This window comes from Salvelinus alpinus, chromosome 7 (assembly GCF_045679555.1).
Source record: "Salvelinus alpinus chromosome 7, SLU_Salpinus.1, whole genome shotgun sequence".
In the NCBI taxonomy this organism is placed as follows: Eukaryota; Metazoa; Chordata; class Actinopteri; order Salmoniformes; family Salmonidae; genus Salvelinus; species Salvelinus alpinus.
In genome coordinates, this window is record NC_092092.1 from 22,078,905 (window position 1) to 22,104,535 (window position 25,631).

The following is a 25,631-nucleotide window of genomic DNA, read 5'->3' on the forward strand; positions in this document are numbered from 1 at the left end:
CCATTCAAAGGCACTTACTGTGCATTCGGAAACTATTCAGACTTCTTCCCCTTTTCCATATTTTGTTACGTTACAGCCTTATTCTAAAATGAATTAAAAAATTATAGGCCTCCCAAGTGGCACAGTGGTCTAAGGCACTGCATCACAGTGTTAGCTGTGCAACTAGAGATTCTGGTTTCGAGTCCAGGCTCTATCGAAGCCGGCCGCGACCGGGAGACCCAGGGGCGGCGTACAATTGGCCCAGCGTTGTCTGGGTTAGGAGAGGGTTTGGCCGGGCAGGGATGTCCTTGTCCCATCGCGCACTAGCGACTCCTGTGGCGGGCCGGGCGCAGTGCACGCTGACACGGTCGCCAGGTGTACGGTGTTTCCTCCGACGCTTTGGTGCGGCTGGCTTCCGGGTTAAGTGGGCATTGTGTCAAGAAGCAGTGCGGCTTGGTTGTGTTGTGTTTCGGAGGACGCACGGCTCTCGCCCTTCGCCTCTCCCGAGTCTGTACGGGAGTTGCAGCGATGAGACAAGACTGTAACTACCAATTGGATACCACAAAATTGGGGAGAAAAATCCTCAATCTACAAAAAAAAAGAGACATTCACATAAATATTCAGACCCTTTGCTATGGGACTCAATTGAGCTCAGGTGCAACTTGTTTCCATTGATCATCCTTGAGATGTTTCAACAACTTGATTGGTGTCCACCTGTGGTAAATTCAATTGATTGGACATGATTTGGAAAGAAACACCAGAGACCTGAAAATAGCTGTGCAGCGACGCTCCCCATCCAACCTGACAGAGCTTGAGAGGATCTCCAGAGGAGAATGGGAGAAACTACCTAAATAAAGCTGTGCCAAGCTTGTAGCGTCATACCCAAGAAGACTCGATTTATTTCAGCTTTTATTTCTTTCATCACATTCCCAGTGGGTCAGAAGTTAACATTCACTCAATTAGTATTTGGTAGCATTGCCTTTAAATTGTTTAACTTGGGTCAAACGTTTCGGGTAGCCTTCCACAAGCTTCCCACAATAAGTTGGGGGAATTTCGGCCCATTCCTCCTGACAGAGCTGGTTTAACTGAGTCAGGTTTGTAGGCCTCCTTGCTCGCACACGCTTTTTCAGTTCTGCCCACAAATTTTCTATGGGATTGAGGTCAGGGCTTTGTGATGGCCACCCCGATACCTTGACTTTGTTGTCCTTAAGCCATTTTGCCACAACTTTGGAAGTATGCATGGTCATTGTCCATTTGGAAGATCCATTTGCGACCAAGCTTTAACTTCCTGACTGATGTCTTGAGATGTTGCTTCAAAATATCCACATAATTTTCCGTCCTCATGATTCCATCTATTTTGTGAAGTGCACCAGTCCCTCCTGCAGCAAAGCACCCCCACAACATGATGCTGCCACCCCCGTGCTTCACGGTTGGGATGGTGTTCTTCAGCTTGCAAGCTTCCCCCTTTTTCTTCCAAACATAACGATGGTCATTATTTTTGTTTCATCAGACCAGAGGGCATTTCTCCAAAAAGTACAATCTTTGTCCCCATGTGCAGTTGCAAACCGTAGTCTGGCTTTTTTATGGCGGTTTTGGAGCAGTGGCTTCTTCCTTGCTGAGCAGCCTTTCAGGTTATGTCGATATAGGATTTGTTTTACTGTGGATATAGATACTTTTGTACCTGTTTCCTCCAGCATCTTCACAAGGTCCTTTGCTGTTGTTCTGGGATTTGCACTTTTTGTACCAAAGTACATTCATCTCTAGGAGACAGAACGCGTCTCCTTCCTGAGTGGTATGACAGGTCTGTGGTCTCATGGTGTTTATACTTGCGTACTATTGTTTGTACAGATGAATGTGGTACCTACAAAGTACCTGCAAAAATCACTGACGCTGGAGAGTCCTATCTCCCTCACTAACTTTAAGCACCAGCTGTCAGAGCAGCTCACAGATCACTGCACCTGTACATTGCCCATCCAACTACCTTATCCCCATACTGTTATTTCTATCATTAATTTTGCTCCTTTGCACCCCAGTATCTCTACTTGCACATTCATCTTCTGCACATCTATCACTCGTGTTTAATTGCTATATTGTAATTATTTTGCCACTATGGCCTATTTATTGCCTTACCTCCCTTATCCTACCTCATTTGCACACACTGTATATAGACTTTTTATATTGTATTATTGACTGTATGTTTGTTTATTTCATGGGTAACTCTGTGTTGTTTGTGTCGCACTGCTTTCCTTTATCTTGGCCAGGTCGCAGTTGAAAATGAGAACTTGTTCTCAACTAGCCTACCTGGTTAAATAAAGGTGAAATAAAAAAATTAAATAAAAAATTGCTCCCAAGGATGAACCAGACTTGTGGAGGTTTACCATTTTTTTCTGAGGTCTTAGCTGATTTTTCCACGATGTCAAGCAAAGAGGCACTGAGTTTTAAGGTAGGCCTTGAAATACATCCACAGGTACACCTTCAATTGACTCAAATTATGTCAATTAGCCTATCAGAAGCTTCTAAAGCCATGACATAATTTTCTGGAATTTTCCAAGCTGTTTAAAGGCACAGTCAACTTAGTGTATGTAAACTTCTGACCCACTGGAATTGTGATACAGTGAATTATAAGTGAAATAATCTGAATGAAAAATTACTTGTGTCATGCACAAAGTAGATGTCCTAACCGATTTGCCAAAACTATAGTTTGTTAACAAGAAATGTTCGGAGTGGTTGAAAAACAAGTTTTAATGACTCCAACATTAGTGTATGTAAACTTCCGACTTCAACTGTATGTTTACATTTGCAAACATTTCTAAAAAACAGTTTTTGCTTGGTCATTATGGGGTATTGTGTGTAGATTGAGGCTGTAATGTAACAAAATGTGGAGAAAGACAAGGGATCTGAATACTTTCCGAATGCACTAGAAATGTTTTGTCTTGTCCATTCACCCTCTGATTGGCACACATACACAATCTGTCTCAATTGTTTCAAGGCCAAAAATCCTTATTTGACCTGTCTCCTCCCCTTCATCTACACTGATTGAAGTCGAATTCCAGGAGCCGCTTGTGAATTTGACAGCCCTAACGCAGCAGTTCCACCTCCAACACTGCTAAAACAACTGCTATGCGGCTAGCGTGGCTCTGATACAATCTAGCCCCAAAATAAAACATGATCATCTAACATATGGAAAGACATTGTTACACCACTTGCACATCTAACATAGCCTGAGTAAAGTGTCAAGTGACAGTGTCTCACCTTTTAAACATTAGCAAAAAAGAACAATAAGAAAAAGTTTCACTCACATTTTTCAGGGGGAGTTATTGTAATTGTCTGTGCCGTGAATTCTTCGTCAAAATACCTGGTATCTGTCTCTGACGACACCTGAGGTTTGAAGGGCGGTATCAGCTAGGTAGGAGGGGAGGGAAACACACAGCACTTGTGTCACAGAGGTGTTGCAGCACACAGGCAGGACTGGAGGCAACGAGTTTACACCTCCCACAATGCATTTCACCTCCCTCTGCTACCAGGGTTGCATCATCTTAGGTGTACACTGTGTCTGTGATGGTAAAGCACTGAAAGAGCAAGGATAACTTTCCTCTATCTAGACAGTGAGTTAGCAAACTATGATCAGGAATGCATACTGGTGAGGGGCAAAGAGCCGGAGTCCTGTAGGACTCCCAACATGATTCTACAATATGAATGTGTACATATTATAGAACTGGTATTACAGGCATTACCTTCTTATCATAAACATCTTGCCACTCGATTCCAGTAAAGAAACTATGTCCCATGATTTCTTTAGCATCATCAGGACCTCCTCCAAGCCTGTGAAAAGTAAGCATCACAATTTATTCAAAGGTTTGTCTGCCTCCAAGACATTAGTGTTACAGTACTTTGAATTTGATGAATAGATATGATTGACTTGAAGCTTTTTAAAGCCAGCAGGGTTGGGGTTAACTGAGTGTAAAACTGAATTGACCTCAACCCTGATAGTTAGTTTAAATAGAACTAGTGTATAGTCACTTCCAATGGGGCATTATTGGATGGTGAGCAGTGCTGCTTGGAGTCTGGCTGGCCAGGGTGTGTATAGTATAGCTGGCCTATACCTTTTGTTGGGGTCCTTTATGAGTAGTCCTGACAGCAGTGACTTGGCGTCTGACGACAGCGTGCGGGGGAACTTGATGTCCTCCATGAGGATCAGCTCAAACAGCTTCTCGTGGTCCTGGTTGTAGAAGGGCAGCCGACCGCACATCATCTCATACATGACCACGCCCAGACCCCACCAGTCCACCGCCCGGCCGTAGTCATTGTCCTCCAGCACCTGGACAGACACACAGATCATGGAATAAGAACATATTGTCAATATGAACTGTATGGTATCTCTATGGGACAGGCACTAACTCCTCTATTCAACATTGCAGTTCAGAGGAACAAACTGCTGCAAACTGGTCCAATCACCCCTGCCAACAACACACACAAAAACACGAAGCACATCAACTTTGTTATTTCGCCAAGCGTTTTACATACAACCGACTTCTGACGCAAAGTTGGTTAACAAACGACCTGGTGGACATTTGACCCTTGCGAGTTTCTGTTTCCAGGTCCAGCTGGTTTACTATGACTAACACAAAGCCCTATTCCACAGTACGGTGTTCCTGTGACATGAGAACCCAACAGCATCATGCAGTGGCATCACTACATAGACTGCGATGGCTGTCACTCTGCTGCTGCGTGTCACAGATGCCCCTGTTGGCCAAGCCAAGTGGCTGGCGCTGGAGGCCCTACCTGGCACGGGCAGACAGGAAACGCTCCTGGATGGACATAGAGGGCCTCGCCATCATGATGTGACCCGCTGGTTCAAGGGCAGCCCCACCAGAGAGAGAGGTGGATACCTGGCTACGGGAAGCATGGAGCCAGAGGAGCCACGGCTGAATCAAAGCCTTCTATCTGGGCTGCTGTCCTAATACACAATCAACCTGCTCTTCTCCTTCTCTTACATCGTCTCCGGTGTGCTGCTGTTCACCTTGTTGAAAAAGCGAGGGAGGAAGAGAGATGGAGGGAGTACAGGCTCCATTTCAGACCGTCGCTGAGGAAAGGCCTAATTAATATGACTACCTAACGACAAGTGGCGCTGGAGAGAGGCCAGTTAAGCATATGCTCTGAATCTCTAGAATAATAATGTCTTGTCTCTAATCTTAATGGGAAGCAGAACCTGGACGTGTCAACGCAATGATCCTCCTCCGCTGTCTTAAAGAGTAGTCCTAACCAGAAAATATCAACCAAGACAACATGAAAACCTCCAAAAAACATTCTGAATTTCTGGGCCCGTATTCATAAAGCATTTCAGAGTAGGAGTGCTGATCAAGGATAAGTTTTGCCATTTAGATTATATTGAAGAAGACGAGGACCTGATCCTAGATCAGCACTCCTACTCAAGACGCTTTATGAATACAGGCCCTAATCACTAAGAATTCAGTTAGACTGAACTTTAAATGACTGAAACAAGTTACTGTGTTTGTACACTACATGTAATCCCAAAAAGCTGAGAATTATCAAACTAAATAACACTGGAAGCAAATTGCTGGTAATAACACGTATTGAGCTTATCAAGACGGGCAACCGGCTGGATGGAAATCAGCATCACTGAGAGAAACAGTGGTACAGTCAAAGATGAACTATTCATGGGTTTTAACATAATGCTGGAGGGATAACACTGGATTACCAAGTAAAAACCTGAGGAGGAATGCTACCACGCACACCAGATGGAATATCCTTCCCCCTCATCAAACCAAAAGTTAGGAGAAAAAATAGTTACATGTTTAATGCCGTTTCATCACCTAGGGCCAGAGGTGTGTGTGTGTGTCTGTACATATGCATATGTGTGTACATATGCATGTGTGTGTGCAGGGAGAGCTGGGATTGGGAGTTTGTCCTGGGACTGTAGCAGGAGCAGCTCGGGTGCAGGCAGGGATGCGATTAATACACACAGAGCCAGTTGGGGTCCCCCCTGTTCCAGAGCCACAGGCAGAGAGGCAAGCCTGGAGGGGAGGAACAGGCCCCGTTCGGACAGCCATGTGGCGGGGCTGCTGCTCCCAGGACTGACTGGGGCCCTTGGCAGGCTTGGCTGGGCAGGGACAGAGAGAGAGAGCCTTTGGCTCCACCAGCCCAGTTACCCAGCGGGGCACAGGGAACAAACACACAGCTCCGCCCGCCCAGCCTGCCCTAGCTTGTGTACACACACATAAAGAAACATAATAGGCTAAATGTACATATACACATGGCGCATAAATGTGCATTGAAACACTACAGTATAAACAATTTAATATATTTTTATATCTTCCCAAATGTTTTAACCTGCACATTTTTTTTACTTTGTAAAAAATACATGCATATCAAAATGAGAGAGATGTCACTGAGTTATTTCAATAAGGCTAAAGTAACCAAAACTAGGAGAGTATGTGTTACAAATGTATTATTAAGAAAATATATTTTTGGTATTCTCATTTGCCCTTTTTTTAACAAGGCAAATCAAATATATTTTACACAAACAAAAAGAAAAACTATCTAAATTTCATTTTTATAACCCCAAAGCATTGGAATATTTTAACTTCCCTCTTTTAAATCCCAGCTACTTTGCATGTCTGGAACTTGGCGCGGAGTGTGTTCTGTTATTTTTACACCAGTGCGGCGGTATAGATTTCCAGGTTTCCCAGCCACCTTCTTCCAACCTCCCCCATCTGCCACCATCTGCCTCTATTTAGCATGTACTTTTTTGTGCAATCACATACTCTTGTGAAAAATAACCAACACTCAAATCATCTCCTGGCACAGCGGAGGGCCTTAGCAAAACAAAATCCAGCGCCAAATTGTCCTCCATACTTTTTTAAGTGGGATCTATGCCCCCCTCTATCCCCTGCCTTTCTTCCCCCACCCGACCCACAGTCCTCACTCCTCTGCACATCATAAATATGCATTGTAGTAAAAACCTGAGACCATAACGTTGGTCATGTTTAAGCATTGGTTAAAGGGGAAAAAAATGGTTTGCAATGTGGTAAGTTTTTAAATGTTTTTTTGTCATTCAGAAAGGACACCAAATACTTGTTATTGAGTTGTAAAATATTGTACATCTACTTTACTGTTGTTAATGACCAGAATATAGCAGTTCGTTATTGAACATTAAAGTGGCTACTTAAAGCTAGAATCTGCAGTACCCCGCCTCCGTTTTGGTGAAAAGCTGAGAGATGCGCCTGGAAAGATGTAACCATTCTAAAATTCATACACAGAGCTATGGATGCAAGTACCCTCCTTGATATCAAAATGATAGTTTTAACTAGGTTATGAGGATATACAGTGTTTGTTTACATTTACATTGTTTACAAACATTGGAGTAAAACAACTTATATTTTGGGTTCTGATGGGGTACGACAATTGAACTAAGTTCATGAGGCATTTATAAGGTCTATTGTTCAAGAATCAAAGAGCATATATCATTCATTTATAAGTCCAAAAATGGATGTAGCAACTAAACATTCTAGCTTTAAATAAAGAGAGAAGATAAAACAAATCGGCCAATGAGAAATCACAGCAGAACGGTGTTTGATATAACTAGATTCCTCAATTTCAATCTTACAACTTCACACATCCACTTGTTTGTCAGCCTGGCGCCAGGGACAGTGTCTCCTATAGAGCATGTGAGGGGGTTTACATTATGCTCACTGTGAGAGGCAGTGTGAGTCCCAATGGCGTCATTAGCTATGGGACTCTGCCATGAGGATGATGTAAACCTGCTGCCATAGCTACAAGCATTATTTGGCAGATGAATCTTAAAGTCTTGGCCATAAATAGGCTACAGTATCTCAATAGACTGGTTATTGTAGTGGGTTTATGATGTTTAGTTCTAAATCAAAGTGAACTGGGGTACACAACTATAATAATGATGTAGACCTAATACAATTGAGTTCTAATGCTCGGGTGAGTTTTGTACTGTATGTCAGGGGTTTGAAGGGTTGAATATACCAGACAGGGAATGTGGGTTTAGAAGGGACCGTACTGTACCTCTGGAGCTAGGTACTCCGGCGTTCCACAGAAAGTCTTCATTGTAGCAGCATCTGTGATTCCTTCCTTGCAGAGCCCGAAGTCTGTGATTTTGACGTGTCCGTCTTTGTCTAGCATTAGGTTCTCCAGCTGCAGGGGAACAGGAAACAACTTTGAAAGCGCTGAAGGCCAAGCCAGTGTGTGGGCAGAACAATGCCACAAGGACAGACAAGCACTGCAGTGCAACACAGTTAGAAAAACAGGCTTATAAAAGCCCAGGGATGTACTGCAAACTCAACGACTCTGACAACACATACTGTATTGCTGAGCTGCACAAGAGAAGGCAGTCTGTGATTCCTCTCTATGTCCCCCAAGTTTATTTGATAATTTCAAGTACACAAGAAAATGTACTGTCTGCCTCTGCCTCTACTCATGTCTCAGCCAGTAAAATGTGTTGTGGAGACACTTCACATTGTGAGGGAAGTTGAATAGTCTGACCAGAGTCACGTTAATAACAAGGAGGAAAGTAAACAAGTCTCCTTCTTGTTCACAGTTCCTAGCAGATGAAGGGAAAGAAACCTCAAGCTAGTCAAGCCGTTCAACCTTTTAATTTTAACGGCAAACGCTTATTTTTTCATGTTTCTTGGCTCCTTTCAGGCAGGCTTGGGCCAAGGCTGTAAGCGAAACGCTGTGTCATCTTTCACACACCCGAGAGAATTTTGATGTTTTTCAAAAAGCCCCTCTCCCAAAACTGAAAACTCTGGAGCTTTTAATACATTCCCCACATCCCGTGCCACTCGCACAGGATAATGGGCCACATTAGGTGAGGGAAACAACAACTTCCCAAATATCTGATTACTTTCCCGCTTTTTTTGTTTACCTTGAGATCTCGGTACACAATCTTGGCGGAGTGCAGGTAGTCCAGAGCGGAGACTATTTCGGCACCGTAGAAGCGCGTGCGGTCCTCAGAGAACACCCGCTCTCTCGACAAATGGAAAAACAGCTGCAGGATAAACAGCAGGGACAGGATTGCAATAATTACTGATTTATTGGAGGAAATTAACACAACATAAACTGCCTCCCATCGCCATATTGAGATGATGGATGGTGGGGCCCTTGGAGGACGCCCGGCGAACTTAGACAGCAGCTGGCGCATCATCCCCATCTCTCCACCGGGTAGCCGGCGCGGCCTGTTAAATCAGCCTTTTAATCAATACACCAATCTTGTTAAAGGCAATCGGTGCCGCTCATGGGCTAACATCCCATTAAAGAGGCCGGCGCCCTTTTCTGCAATCATCTTTTCATTTTTGAAAGAGTGAGTATGGGAATACCCTCTCCTCCATTCTCTCTCTCTCTGTCAGATGTCAAGGCTCTCTGTAATTTCTCTGCCATCCCTCTCCCCCTCCTGTCTCCCTGCCCGAGCTCCTCTTGTACAAATTACCCAGGAGGACACGGGGCGGCACATCTTCCATTAATTGTTGAGGGAGGTTTGCATATGGCCGCTGGGGCGGTGCTAACGGCCTGCCTGATCAGCCTGACCAGCCTGACAGGTGGGGAGGAGAGGGGAGGTGTGGGGTAGAGGGGGGGCTATGGGTGAGGACAGGTGGGCCTTCATCAGAGCACTGGCAGCTGTGAATGCGGCAGGCAGGTTTGTAAAGATGAGGGAGGGAGGCAGGCAGACGGATCGGCCCACTAAGGTGAGGGGGTTCTGGGTTGGAGCTGGCTGGACTGATGGAGGGAGCAGGTGATGTTTAGACTGAGGGAATGAACGCAAGATTGCAAAGCATCCCGATAAAAAATGCCGTAAATCGAAATTTTTGCGAATCAAAAATCATTTCAGAATGTCATTTCAGTAATATCACCCATAGGTGTGTTCAAATGGACATAAATTGGAAAAAGGTTTGGAATGGTGACAGGTGGAGACCAGTTTGCTGGAAGCAGAAAATATCCAACTTTACCAGAGAGAAATACTGTGGAAGCGACAGAAGAAATGTATTAGACCATGATACATTCATACAATGCTCATTGGTCAATCTGAATTATTTCAGTATAGAATGATCCTGCAAACTCAAAAGTACAACAGTAATCTTACACTCCACAGACAGGACCGACACAGGACCGACCGTGTGCTGTACTCCTCTGTGAGTGTATGGGTAACTTTAGAGAGAGAGAGACAGAGACCGAGACACAGAGACAGAGTGAGAGAGAGACAGACGGAGAGAGAGAGCCACAGACAGAGAGAGAGAGAGGACAGACAGAGATACTGGTACTAGTCAGGGCTTACCTCTCCTCCATTCACATATTCCATTACAAAGCACAGGCGGTCTTTAGTCTGGAAGGAATACTTCAAAGACTGAAACAGGAGGAACAGAAACACAACCATCAGCTCCACAACCTGAGGAAATGTTTTCACACCTAGCACATATGTATATTCTTGTTGTTTTTCAGAGAGAAGTACGTTTTCTATCCAGGGAGTACACATTAAACAAAATAACAGTTGCTCTTTGACTCTCTTAAGCCTTGATTGCAGATGTGAGAGAAGTGAAACAAGGTGAAACGTTACCGTGATGTCATATGAACCTTAATTGTTTTGCTGCATGTGTGTGTGTGTATGTGTGTGTTTTTGCTTGTGTGTGTTTTGCAGCGAACAACAGCATCTGGAGTATCACTGAAATGACCTCTCAGTGATGTCTTGTCGACAGATGTAAAGCTAGACTTGGGCTGTTCATTTCTAACAGTTTATCCACTGCATTATAATGAGTCTCTGGGGGTTCAGGTACATATAGGCTCAATGTGCTGCTATAGACAAACTGCTTTTGTCTATTGTATGCATGGGTACATGTGAGCGTGCGTGCGTGCATGCATGCCTTTGTGTGTGTGTGTGTGTGTGTAGGGATGCGTACTCACAGTTAGGAAAGGGTGCCTGGTGTTTTTTAATACTCTGCTCTCTGTGAGTGTGTTTGTAGGGATGCGTACTCACAGTTAGGAAAGGGTTCCTGGTGTTTTTTAATACTCTGCACTCTGAGTGTGTGTGTGTGTGTGTGTGTGTAGGGATGCGTACTCACAGTTAGGAAAGGGTGCCTGGTGTTTTTTAATACTCTGCACTCTGTGTGTGTGTGTGTGTGTGTGTGTGTGTGTGTGTGTGTGTGTGTGTGTGTGTGTGTGTGTGTGTGTGTGTGTGTGTGTGTGTGTGTGTGTGTGTGTGTGTGTGTGGGGATGCATACTCACAGTTAGCAAAGGGTGCCTGGTGTTTTTTAATACTCTGCTCTCTGTGAGTGTGTGTGTAGGGATGCGTACTCACAGTTAGGAAAGGGTGCCTGGTGTTTTTTAACACTCTGCTCTCTGTGAGTGTGTGTGTGTGTGTGTAGGGATGCGTACTCACAGTTAGGAAAGGGTGCCTGGTGTTTTTTAACACTCTGCTCTCTGTGTGTGTGTGTGTGTGTGTGTGTGTGTGTGTGTGTGTGTGTGTGTGTGTGTGTGTGTGTGTGTGTGTGTGTGTGTGTGTGTGTGTGTGTGTGTGTGTGTGTGTGTGTGTAGGGATGCGTACTCACAGTTAGGAAAGGGTGCCTGGTGTTTTTTAACACTCTGCTCTCTGTGAGTGTGTGTGCCACTTCATCCTGTGGGATATAAGGTAGTGAATAGAACACTGCTTCTGAGACAGCGCAGCATATGAATATAACAGTCATTTCTTTATAGAACGTCATTCAACTTGCTACCAGTTAGGTTTAGTTTGATGAAGTAATTAACATGGAGTGAAACGTACCTTTGCAATAATGACTTCTTTCTTCAAAATCTTCATTGCATAATATTTCCCGTTAGCCTTCTCTCTCACTAGAATCACTTTACCAAAAGTGCCTTTTCCCAGTAGTTTTAAGTAGTCAAAGTCATTCATTGTCTGAAAGAAACCGTAGGTCAAGTCAGTGCAGTTATAATAGTTCTAGAAAGCAGAATTTGTGTCTGATTTTAGAGGACTGATGGGAAACTTAACACATAATTTAACAGCTCCGCAAAATGATTCTATCCGTGTTTCTGTATCAGTCAATCAGGATATGTCTCCCGTGGTGTGGTCATCCTTTAGTCAGTGGAGCTAAAGAAGACACTTTGAACCAATGGCTTCTTGCCACTGAAACACTTCACGACGTGTTGCTTAGAATTTGTATGTTTATTTAATTTCATCCCTTAGGTCCTCGGGCGGGATGGGATTGGGATGTAACTTAATTTTGTATGTATCTATTCATGTTTGCTGACAATTATTATCACAAAAAGTCAGTGGTCCAGATGTATCTCTTACCTTCCGTTTATGGTGGCTGGTAGAGGTGTCCATCTCCTCCAGCTCTCCGATGTTGTCCATCTGAGCCGTGGGACTGCATTGGATCCTCTCTTCCTCCTGTCTTTGGAGTTTGTCTGCTACTATCTGGATGGCCTCCGTCCACTCATCCCTGTTTGCAGAACACAAACCTCTAGTTACAGATGCGGTCAAATATATCGGCATCCTTGCACTTTACTATGGATTGCGATGGAGCAGAATGTTCTGTTTCTCTTTTCAAAACTGGTTGAATGGCAATTTTTACCCAGTAGGCAGCTGCAACTTACCACGTGATAAATTACACGGTAAATGACTTGCCTCCAACCAAGTTAATTTGAATTTTAAATTATTTATATATATTTTTGTCATGTGAAGTTGGAAATCAAACAAATACACGTGTGAACACCAAAAGTGTTTTAAATTTCAACTGATTTTAAAAGAAATAGGGGATCTTGCAAGGGTAGTAATATATTTGACCGCAACTGTAGGTAGTGTGTCTTAACAGTCTATAGTCTGGTTAGCCCTGTCCACTTGTCCCTGTCAGGATATGGACACCTGTAAAGTTACATATAATGTATAACAATAGTCTGGAGTATGGATAGCCTATTTTAACTCATACCATACAGCAGCTGTAACACAGACACATGAACAAACTTCTGCATGGTAACAGTGATATTTCACAATGAAATGTAGCTACTTGTTTGATGTCTAATGTGACACCATTATGCATAATCAATGACATTCTGCTATGTTAAGAATGATCTATAGACAGTGCAATATATTCATTACACCTTCACAATGGGGTAAAACTAGAACTTTCAACAAAGGCTAATCTATGCAATCATCTATGTAATCGTCAATGATCAGTCGCTTTAAAACAAAACAAATGTTCACAAATTAGTTTATGTCAATGGGAACTACTGCGTGTTTGCAAATGGCTTTACCCCCCATTGGGTTTTCATTTGTTGTGCCGTACAACATCTGTTGCATTAAAAGAGTGATGCATTTGGATTTGTGAGCACGTGTGTATTTAATGATGATGAATATATCCGTGTGTGGTTTGTGCTTCCCTCTGGGCTGTACTGCTGCTACATCAACATTCCACAGGAGGGGATCGTTAGCATTTGGAAACTTTCATTTACAGTACGTTAATCTCTCATGGACCGATTCTTGTGGAGAAATGAAACGGTGAGAATCTGTCAAGGTTCACGTAGAATTATATGATTACGAGCAGCAGTAGTAGTTCCTGGTTTTGGTTTTTCGTCATTGATTATTTGGACCATGATAAATACAGGTGAAATTAGCAGAAGGAAGGGGTTTGAACTAGAGTTTCCGTTTGCGAGGGAGGAGACTTCGCTTCCTTCCTTTACACAAAGGTAATCACAACTGTTAATGGTATTCCCCCTAGAAGTCAAACAGGACATCTAGCACATGTGGTAACCTGATAAAACAAACAACATTTGACTCACAAAGTAGCATCCGTGTGGGGTTTTTTGTTCCATGTTTTGTTTGGAGAGGCCCATATGTTACAATGAGGGATTGAACAAGATGCAAATCCATACCTACACAAAAAGACTCTTTCTGAACACCTTTTCCCAGCTTCACTCAGGTTTCTGAATATATCGGATGTGACTCCGAACAAGGGCAAAGAAAAGTTGTGTTCCATTTGAACAATCAAACGGCACAGTGTACACATAAAAAGCAACGGGAATCCTCTCAAGGTCGTGCAGATGAATGCGAGCCGAGCCTCTCTCCCTACCCCCTCCGGGTTTTTTTTTTAACGTATAATGAGATTTTTTCGCTAATGAGAGATAATGGGCCTGACTACAGTCGGGCGACGTGCCAGCTGGTGCCTCCCCTCTCCTCACTCGTGGGCCTGCCAATGCTGGGCCCGTGCCAGGCGGGTACAGTACAGTAAAAGCTGCTGCCAGCCAGCCAGAGACACAGTACAGTACAGTGGCTGTAAGGTTTAAGACAGGAACTGGAAAATACGTTTAACCTTTCCTCTTAACTGCTGGCTGCACTCTCCCTCAACCCCCTGGCCTGTCTAGTGAGGCTACAGCTACAGCTCAAACTCAAATTCTCTTCACTTCACCAGCAGAAAGTAGAGTTTAAGACCATAACATCTGCCAGTGCTGCTTCCTCTACCCAGCTCTGCTCCGTAGCTCACTCTCACAGGTCGCTGCCTGCAGTTGCCCGTTCCCCAGAGACAGAAGAGAGGATCGTCTGTATGTGTGCCAACTGTGAACAGGCACAGCTTATTATCTTAAGTCTTATGGGCAAACACTGTTCTTTCTGGAAAGAGATAAACATCTCAATTTCCGAGAAGAAGAGCAGCTGGAGAATTTATGCCAGTGCTACTATACTTGAAAGGTCTCTTTTCTAGCCTACATACAAACCCCCCACAACCCCCTCTGCTGATCACCTGGTTGGTTTTACTGGAACGGTAAATGGAGCATGTATGATTTGTGTTTTCTATTCATCTTTGTTAAATGACACACTGCTCTAATTTCAAATGGATTTGAAACTGAGGACAAATATGTTTGTCGCAGAAAACGTTCACACAAGATTATCTCTGAAATACCATTTAGTATAAAGTCATTTCATAGTCATATTATAGGCCAGTGATGGGCAACTGGCGGCCCGCCACCGCAGATCAATTTCATTTTTGGGAGGAGGGAACTCAGTCGGAGTCTCAACTTAATGTTGTGAGGTAGAATACACAAGGTGCAATTTCGAAAATTGGTTGTGCATCAGCATTTTCTGTCCTGTTATGTCAATTAGCCATGTCAGCTAAACATTTTTAGATTGGTAAGTTAGTCTACCCTGCTATCTAAACATGTAGTAATCATGGTCAAATTTTTGACCGGGGAACCCCATTGATTTTGTTAGTCATTCTCACTCAGATATCATATTCAAAACTGCAAACATTTCTATCCACCCTATGGCAAAATTTGTAGAATTGCAGGATTCTTCAATTTCTTCTATCCGCTGGGAGGAGGGCCCCCAAAAGGCTAAGGCCGACTCTGACTACATGTGTAGGTATGGATGTGGATACGCAGACCAGCGAGACACTGCAGCCCCTCATGATGAGTTCATATTTTTTTGTGGCCCCACTCCCATCAAAGTTGACCATCCCTCTTATAGATTATCATAGTAAACCATCATTTAAAATAGAACAGGTGAACAATTTATCTCAGTTTCACATGACCTCCTGACTTGAGAGCTACACTATGACTTTTCATAGATGTACTGTTTTCATAGACGTACTGTTTTCATAGATGTACTGTTTTCATAGACGTACTGTTTTCATAGACGTACTGTTTTCATAGACGTACTGTTTTCATAGACGTACTGTTTTCATAGACGTACTGTTTTCATAGACATACTGGGTAGAGGAAAAGCAGTCAGTTGGCCATAGATAAGCAGACTAAGGACTGAGCCTACCTTTCCTCTGGCGTGTCCACATGGAAGGTCCTCTCTATGACGGTGGTCCATTGTAGACATCTGATGATGAATGTGTTGGGCTTTGGTCGTTCTGTCTTCATCAGTTGGCATTCTGAGACAGAGAGAGGACAGATAGAGAAGCGTCTGTGAATATTCAGATTTACTAGATGTCAAATGTTGTGTCTGAGCTTCAGTTGCTGATAGGGCTGGGAATTGCCAGGGACTTCATGATACGATATTATCACGATACTTAGGTGCCGATATGATATGTACCGTGATTCTCACAATTCTCAATGTATAGCAATTTGATACTGCGATCTTATTGCGATTTGATGTTCCAAACATATTGCTCACTATAGTGTCTGCTGTAAAGGGACAATAGAGAGCCATGAGGAAATTCGTTTTGAAATAAAAGTGCAAATAATGTGTTGGCTTACAATTCTTTCTTTTTTTTAAAGATGGGGAACAAGTTATAGGATGAGAAATACAGGAGTTTTGGCATAGGTACAGCCGATTACCGCTAGCTAACGCTACCTACAGTAGCTAATAAAACTAAAACTAAATTAAAACATTTACAAATCAATACTTGGGAGTCAAATATCAATATAATGTCATCCAAAAATAATATTGCATTATGTAACTGTAAAGATTTTTTCCCCAATCACTAGTTGCTGTTGATACTAGTTAATTGTGATGAAAGAGTAGGCTAGCTTTGTTATTGGGTATGTACATACACTGAGTATACCAAACATTAAGAACACCTTCCTAATATTGAGTTCCACCCCCCTTTTGCCCTCAGAACAGCCTCAATTCGTCGGGGCATGGACTCTACATGGTGTCGAAAGCGTTCCACAGGGATGCTGGCCCATATTGACTCCAATGCTTCCCACAGTTGTCAAGTTGACTGGATGTCCTTTGGGTGGTGGACCATTCTTGATACACACGGGAAACTGTTGAGCGTGAAAAACCCAGCAGCTTTGCAGTTCTTGACACAAACCGGTGCGTCTGGCACCTACTACCATACCCCGTTCAAAGGCACTTAAATATTTTGTCTTTCCCATTCACCCTCTGAATGACACATACAAAATCCATGTCTCAATTGTCTCAAGGCTTAAAAATCCTTCTTTAACCGGTCTCTTCCCCTTCATCTACACTGAATGAAGTGTATTTAACAGGTGACATCAATAAGGGATCATGGCTTTCACCTGGATTCACCTGGTCAGTCTGTCCTGGAAAGAGCAGGTGTTCCTAATGTTTTGTACACTCAATGTAGATGGACTGTACTGCAGCAAACACAACACTTCGCACCAAGTTAAAGCTGTCTCATTCCATGCAGGAACACACACAGCCAGATGGGGCTTCAAGCCAACTGTGGAAAAGTTTTGCAATGTGCTCCACTGTCACCGCTACAGCAGCTATTGGGGACAATGTTCAGTCAGATGACAGCTGAAACAGAGTGTTGAGCCTGTACGTGCCAGTAGGTAATGACTTCCCTCCCTCAGCTGGCCTCATCTCTGCCGCCACCAAACGGCGGGACGGCCTAAATATAGGCGGGAAGGTTAATGACGACACGGCTAAGGTCGCAGGCGCACTCTACCTCTTTCTTCCTGCTCCGCTAATAAAATGGAGTCTCCCACTGAGCGCAGAGAAAACAAGGTCATGACGGAGTTCCAGTAGGTAGTAGCGCTGGACACAACATAGTCATTTAAGGGGGAATACAGACAGAGGAGATTGTTTTGCTTCAGCTAAACATACTAGGAGAGAGCTCCAGCAACTGTACTGCCATCAATCAATAGGCATTTATATTGGAGTGTTACTGTAATATGCATTCAGATTCATTTCCCTATTCTGAAATCCCTAGTGGGATAGGGCCACCACCTACACTACTGTCACTATTAGTTAATCAGTTTGCATTCTTGTTATATAACATTCTATCCTCATTTGAACTCTCCACGTATTCATGTACTTCAATTTACCAAACTATATTGAAATGTAATTAACAAGTGGTATATATTAGAAACATGGGGCTCTGGAGAAGGAAAATATTCATCAGGGACCATAGCATTGTTTTCTAGTCATTTAGGTGAGTTATCTGAGACATACTTAGTGTTTGACATTAGACTGTAGCCTGTTGGTCAGGCAGTGTTTGACATTAGACTGTAGCCTGTTGGTCAGGCAGTGTTTGACATTAGACTGTAGCCTGTTGGTCAGGCAGTGTTTGACATTAGACTGTAGCCTGTTGGTCAGGCAGGCAAGTAGGCAGGCAGGGAGTGTCTCAGGCTCTGTCTGTCTGTCTGTCTGTCTGTCTGTCTGTCTGTCTGTCTGTCTGTCTGTCTGTCTGTCTGTCTGTCTGTCTGTCAGTGACAGTATCTCTCCCCACGCTTGGGACGGACAGACAGGCAGGCAGGCGGGGCTGCACCATTCCATTTCACTGGCCCATTTGACTACAGCAGCCAGCGTCCCAGCACCACCTGGCCTCCCAGCTTTGGACAACAGATGTGGCAATACTGTAGTGCTGCCAAGCCAGCCGGGGCCGGATGTATGGCCACCCTCTCTCCCCCAGCCTTTAGATTAAAACCTGGCCGCGCTAGCTTCCTGACGGATGGAGAGAGAGAAAGCAAGAGTGAGAGAGTGAGAGAGGAGAGAGTGAGAGAGGAGAGAGAGAGAGTGAGAGAGAAAGAAAGAAAGCTCCCTACATGTGTCCAAGTGGTAACACAGCAAGGCCGGATGAATTGATGGATGGACCCACCCTCTTAAACTGTCCTTTCTTTCCCCTTGAAAAACTATCCAGCAGCCAATCATAAGGCAAATCTGAGGCCATTGTCAGTTCTGTTGTGTGTTGGGACAATAGGAAACTGTTGTAGTTGTTTCATGTCCATGTAATTACTGTGGCCTTTGTTGTAGGAACTGTGCCAAGGAGTCAAATGTTTCCACCAGCTTAGTGGCTATCAGCTTATGTCTAGTTGTTTTGGTAAACAGCTGAGGGATGGGGCTGGAGAAATGTAAAAACTTTCAAATTCATAGAGAAACATATGGATGCAAGGATGAACTATCCATGAGATCTAAATTGTACTTTTGACCATGTTTTGAGGCTTTGAGGTGGAGTAAAACAAGCTTATATTTAGGGTTTTGATGTCATTTATAATGTATCTTCTTCAAGAATCAATGGGTGTACATGTATATCATTAATTTAAAAGTCCAGTTGATATACCAATCTCAGATTGCCCCTTTAAGTATACAGTTGAAGTCGGAAGTTTACATACACTTATGTCGGAGTCATTAAAACTCGTTTTTCAACCACTCCACACATTTTTTGTTAACAAACTGTAGTTTTGGCAAGTCAGTTAGGACATCTACTTTGTGCATGACACAAGTAATTTTTCCAACAATTGTTTAGACAGATTATTTCACTTATAATTCACTGTATCACAATTCCAGTGGGTCAGAAGTGTACATACACTAAGTTGACTGTGCCTTTAAACGGCTTGAAAAATTCCAGAAAATGATGTCATGGCTTTAGAAGCTTCTGATAGGCTGATTGACATAATTTGAGTCAATTGGAGGTGTACCTGTGGATGTATTTCAAGGTCTACCTTCAAACTCAGTGCCTCTTTGCTTGACATCATGGGAAAATCAAAAGAAATCAGCCAAGGCCTCAGAAAAAAAATTGTATACCTCCACAAGTCTGGTTCATCCTTGGGAGCAATTTCCAAATGCCTGAAGGTACCATGTTCATCTGTACAAACAATAGTACGCAAGTATAAACACCATGGGACCACGCAGCCGTCATACCGCTCAGGAAGGAGACGCGTTCTGTCTCCTAGAGATGAACGTACTTTGGTGCAAAAAGTGCAAATCAATCCCAGAACAGCAACAAAGGACCTTGTGAAGATGCTGGAGGAAACAGGTACAAAAGTATCTATATCCACAGTAAAACGAGTCCTATATCAACATAACATGAAAGGCCGCTCAGCAAGGAAGAAGCCACTGCTCCAAAACCGCCATAAAAAAAAACTGACTACGGTTTGCAAAAGCACATGGGGACAAAGATCGTACTTTTTGGAAATAAACGAAAATAAAACTGTTTGGCCATAATGACCATCGTTATGTTTGGAGGAAAAAGGGGGAGGCTTGCAAGCCGAAGAACACCATCCCAACCGTGAAGCACGGGGGTGGCAGCATCATGTTGTGGGGGTGCTTTGCTGCAGGAGGGACTGGTGCACTTCACAAAATAGATGGCATCATGAGGTAGGAAAATTATGTGGATATTTTGAAGCAACATCTCAAGACATCAGTCAGGAAGTTAAAGCTTGGTCGCAAATGGGACTTCCAAATGGACAATGACACCTAGCATACTTCCAAAATGTGGCAAAATGGCTTAAGGACAACAAAGTCAAGGTATTGGAGTGGCCATCACAAAGCCCTGACCTCAATCCTATGGAAAATGTGTGGGCAGAACTGAAAAAGCGTGTGCGAGCAAGGAGGCCTACAAACCTGACTCAGTTACACCAGCTCTGTCAGGAGGAATGGGCCAAAATTCACCCAACTTATTGTGGGAAACTTGTGGAAGGCTACCCGAAACATTTGACCCAAGTTAAACAATTGAAAGGCAATGATACCAAATACTAATTGAGTGTATGTAAACTTATGACCCACTGGGAATGTGATGAAAGAAATAAAAGCTGAAATAAATCATTCTCTCTACTATTATTCTGACATTTCACATTCTTAAAATAAAGTGGTGATCCTAACAGACCTAAGACAGGCAAATTTTACTAGGATTAAATGTCAGGAATTGTGAAAAACTGAGTTTAAATGTATTTGGCTAAGGTGTATGTAAACTTCTGACTTCAACTGTAGGTATCCCTTGGGAAAGAGGCCTCATGACCTCAATGGGACTTTCTAGTTAAAGAGGTTAAATAAATAAAACAAAATTGTCAAAATCATCTAGGCCTACTTATCACTGTAGCATATTATTGATTTAGATTGAATTGACGTACTAGAAGCCAGCACAGTGGATGACTCACTTGCAACAGAGAAATTATTAAGGGGATAGGGTAGGTCTGCGTCCTGTGGCTTCTCTTTGTAACCTATGAACGAGCCGTCCGTTTTCAGCAGGAAGTAGCGTGGTCTCCAGTTCTTGATATATTCTCCTGTAGAATAAGAGAGAGAAAGAGTTTTTGTTAGTGCATGAAATCTGCCAGTCCATAGATTCAAAAACAGTAAGGTATGCACTCATAAAGCAGTTAAAACCACTTAATACATTTTTAAATGGTTTTATGGAACAGGTTTAAAAAGTTGTTGGCTCTTTGAGCTCTATGCGCAATTATTTTTAGTGCAGACATGATTGTTTTTACATTAAAGTGCAGTAACACAGCTTAACCCCTATAATCAGTATCATTCTAAAGTGGCTACTGTTTCAATATCCATTCACATCAATAGCTTTTAGACTCTCATCATATGGCTTTGCTATGTTTTGGGATTAACATGATCAAAATGATAAAAACATGTTTACGATCTCAGGGCTGAAATCACTCCCCAACGATCATGTGCCTCATTTTGGGTTAGACTGGGGGACCCCTATCCTCCTGCCCCGGGATTTAGGCTAGCCCTGTAGAGAGGGAGGTCAAATCTCCATCAGGGGGCCAGAGCAGACACCTTTAACCCTCCCGGGCGGCAGCAGCAAAAAAACAACATCTGCTAAGCAGCTGGTTATCCCGCATTACCAAACAAAACTTCTGGTGCAACAGCCTGCTCCATCTAATAACCAACAGCAGGATTACAAGGGTGTCAACATCTCAGCACACAGCGCTACATCATACGCACAGCACCGGGTTCAACACGGGATACGGAGAGCATAGGCAGCACATCTGCTTTTTTAACATACACTGAGTGGACAAAACATTAAGAACACCTGCTCTTTCCAGGACATAGACTGACCAGGTGAATCCAGATGAAACCTATGATCCCTTATTGATGTCACCTGTAAAAATCCACTTCAATCAGTGTAGATGAAGGGGAGGAGACAGGTTAAAGAAGGATTTTTAAGCCTTGAGACATGGATTGTGTATGTGTGCTATTCAGAGGGTGAATGGGCATGACAAAACACTTAAGTGCCTTTGAATGGGGTATGGTAGTAGGTGCCAGGCACACCAGTTTGTGTCAAGAACTGCAACGCTGCTGGGTTTTTCACACTCAACAGTTTCCCGTGTGTATCAAGAATGGTCCACCACCCAAAGGACATCCAGCCAACTTGACATAACTGTGGGAAGCATTGGGGTCAACATGGGCCAGCATCCCTGTGGAACGCTTTCGACACCTTGCGGTGTCCTTGCCTGACGAATTGAGGCTGTTCTGAGGACAAAAAGGTGGGGTGCTACTAAATATTAGGAAGGTGTCTGTAGTATTACAACTACTGTGTAAGGTGCATACTAGAAGCTATGGTAACTGTTAATGGAAGAAGTTTGGAATTTGACTTGAGAGGGAAGGTACTACACTGCTGTCTGCCAAGATAGAAGTCATAGCACTTGACTGGAGTTTTTAAAAAGTAGCAAACAATCATATGCAAATGTTCTTCTTCTTGTTAATTTATTTTTGTTGATATTTTCCATTTTACAATAGATTTTTACTGTAGGCAAGAAGATTGAAAATGTCAATGAGACCGACAGTCAAACAACGATCTAAAAAGTACCATTCTTTAGTCCTTCCGCTTCCACATATAATATTAATATAACCATTATGTTCAATATTCAGTTCCATTTAGTTTCAGCATCAGGCCATTTCTGCTCCAGCCTCATTCGTGTGGATGGACACACTGAAATCCTCTATAATGGACGAGACGTGAAAATCCTAAAACGTGTACTTTGTGTTTTTAACTCCTGGTAATTAGCCCACCATCCCGATGGCTGACACGCACGCCTCTGTGACAGCTCTGATCACTTCTTTTTTTTTACACCGGGAAGAGAAAATAAACAACATGTTCTATTTGTAACATCCACTTAAAGCATAATGACAGCAGCTTTTCTTAATTAACACATCAGAGAAAAACACCTGCTCATGTTAATTTGAGGAGACGGAGGTCTTTGCCGGTATGCCTCTGTGAGGCTGGGGTCTGTGGGAGGGGAGGACAGGAGGGGAGGAGAGCAGCTGAATGCAATGCAGTACGCCGTGGGGACAGGAGCCACCATAGGTAGCAAGGTCTCTCCTCCGACTCGCTCACACAGCCTGTCACAGGATCTCACCACTAACACTTGGTAGATAAATAAATTAGGCCTATAAATTATTCCTGATCAAAACAAGACATAAATGTAAGTATAGACATTTGCTACCAGACGGAAGAGTGGGCGTGACACAGTTAATTGCATGAAGTCACTGAGAGGGAGATGTCTAGCTTTTGAATTAATCACATGTACTGGATTTAAGCCAGAAGGTAACAGAGTGTTAAGACAGACAGGGTGGTCTTTAATGAATGCTACAAATAGGTGTCCCACCAGATTGCACTTAGTGTGTGAGTGTAGCTGTATTTGGTCAATGCAATATTCAATCTGTGGTGCTGGGTTTGCAGTGAGGCAAATGGTCCAATATCCTGGACTGAGGGTTAACCCAAACTGGGAACCAGACTATGTAGAGGGGGTAGCCAGAGGTGGAACAGAAGGGGATGGACAGTTACACCCACATATAGTTCCAGCTCTCAGTCTCAACTGATCCAATAGTGTTCCATCAAACTCTCAACGCTGGCCCTGGTCATAATGACTCTGCTAGCTCAAATTCTGAACATCTTGAATGAGCTGCTGTAGGCAGATACTCCATGTTATATTTTGGGCAGATTGAGAAAATGTCCTGCATTCAACACAATACTGTTTTTTTGCAGTACGATGCAAACAGTTGAAATAAAAATTCAGCTCAGCCACCCACAGAATCAGTTCTGAGAGAGACTGTTCCAACAGATCCAATTGCACAATTAAAGCAACATACTGTATGCCACTCAATTACAAGACCAGATTAATTGTTCATTTGTCAGTGGACTGAGACAGGCAGGTGGCTGTATGAATCTGGGAATGGACTTCGATGGGCCACTTCCACCGACAGATGAGCTCTTCACCAAAAACCTTTCAGCGTCCCAACACCGTCACAGCTCCTGAGACCGTTCTAAGAACCCACACCTCCATCTTCTTGTTCATTTGACGCAATCAGGTTTTTAGTTTTCAGAAGAAAGAAAAAAACACAGCCCATTTGTTAATCAGCCCAAACAAGTATTTAATTTAATGCTTTGGCCGGAGCCGGCCTGATTTGCAGATGGGCTTGTGACGGGAGCCCTGGGACCGGCGGGCTGCCACGTTCCAGCACACAGGGCTGGGCGCTCCAAACCTCCAACCAGCTTGTCTGGGCACCGCCAGAGACAGAGACAGCCGCTCCTGCAAACGGTGCCCCAGCCCCCAGCCCCCAGCCCTCAGCCCAGGCACCGACATGAGCACAGAGACATGGGCAGCACCAGACCTGGCCAGACGGAGGGAGGGATGGATGGAAGGAGAGAGAGATGGAGAGAGAGAGAAGAAGAGAGGGAGGATAGAGAGAGAGAAATCTGTCTGTACCTGGATCTGCTGTTTCTCCTCACCATGTAGGTTGTGTACCATGGCAGCTTGCTGAGGGAGAGCGGCTGGACCCACTTTGTCAATTTGGCCAAGCTAACAGGAGAGGAAGCTCTATGACAATAGCACAAAACTACCTCATGTTATCTTCTTTTTACACTGTTTAACTGAGAATGGAGACACTAATAAATATATGACCAAATTATACATAATTTAGCTTACAGTTTACAAGTTATAGGTATTTAGAGGCTATTTATTCAATGTGTATAAAACCTGTATAAACTGTACTGTATTTATAATTAGATAACAATATTTTAGGTTGACAATAATTCTATTACATAATTTCTAATATATCACGCCTTACTTTTATTTTCTTGCATAAGTAAAATCAGGATTGTGCCTCTACTGCCATTCATTCAGTCAATGGGTGATTCCAATTAGACTGGTTAGAATTTCGCCCTGACCACAATGGCTGCCAGAATAGGGTGACTAAATCAATGGAGGCCAGAGAAGTCAAGGGGTGATCCTTTAGTGATGCAAAGCTGCAGGGATTTGCTGTATTTTCTACCTGAATTGCCCAGAAAGACTTAGGAGTTGATCCCTTAGAGATGACGGTCATGTCCCCAGTTAAGACACTCAGACACAACAAGGTGGTCTGAGCTCTGATCCTCTGGCATGCCTAGATAGCTGGGAGTAAACAGTGGGCTACATCCTGCATGGACAGATTCCCCTACCATCAACCTGGGATACCCAGGTAATCCACGCAGGGTAAATGCAGGGGTAGGGAGGAAGGTGTGTCCTTTACTCCTCTACGTGTGAAAATGAAGAAGAAGTGAAGTTATAAGAGGAGGGCACTAAAACAAAAATGGCCATTAGAAAGAGATCCTGTACACTGTTCAGTTCTTCCAGACCATGAAAGACATTGTCTCTTTTTATTTAGTTCAGACTCGGTGTGTGTGTGTGTACTGTGTTCCCATGCCCCCTGCCATAGGCTTGTGACCGGGAAGTAGCCCCAGGCACAGCTGCCCTGCTGCTCCAACCCAGAGGCTCTCAGACATCTTATGTGAAATCCAGGGCTGGCTCAAGCCAATCCACTTACAGTGTATTAGTGTCATTACCAGGCTGCCCAGAAGGGAGGGGTGGCCAGGAGACTACTTGGCTTCTGGGAATGGACGCGGGGGTGGTGGCTGGTGACAGTGGTAGTACAGGAGTGAAAGCCAGACTGACTCTGTATGCCCTCTGTTTAACTGTTCCTCCCACAGTGAACTACAGTGAATGAT

General features: G+C 43.6%; 1 protein-coding gene across 2 annotated transcripts in view; it reads right to left on the reverse strand.

The window, feature by feature from the left end:
* akt3a (v-akt murine thymoma viral oncogene homolog 3a) overlaps positions 1–25,631 on the reverse strand; it is a 142,346-nt gene that overhangs the window by 7,227 nt on the left and 109,488 nt on the right. For both annotated transcript variants that reach the window (XM_071409424.1, XM_071409423.1), the window contains exons 3-13: positions 20,791–20,916; positions 15,764–15,875; positions 12,302–12,449; positions 11,774–11,905; positions 11,562–11,627; positions 10,295–10,363; positions 8,891–9,013; positions 8,032–8,160; positions 4,083–4,297; positions 3,714–3,801; positions 3,279–3,381 (exon numbers count right to left, since the gene is read on the reverse strand). In XM_071409424.1, the coding sequence (XP_071265525.1) occupies positions 3,279–3,381; positions 3,714–3,801; positions 4,083–4,297; positions 8,032–8,160; positions 8,891–9,013; positions 10,295–10,363; positions 11,562–11,627; positions 11,774–11,905; positions 12,302–12,449; positions 15,764–15,875; positions 20,791–20,916 (1,311 nt within the window). The remainder of the gene's footprint in view (positions 1–3,278; positions 3,382–3,713; positions 3,802–4,082; positions 4,298–8,031; positions 8,161–8,890; positions 9,014–10,294; positions 10,364–11,561; positions 11,628–11,773; positions 11,906–12,301; positions 12,450–15,763; positions 15,876–20,790; positions 20,917–25,631) is intronic.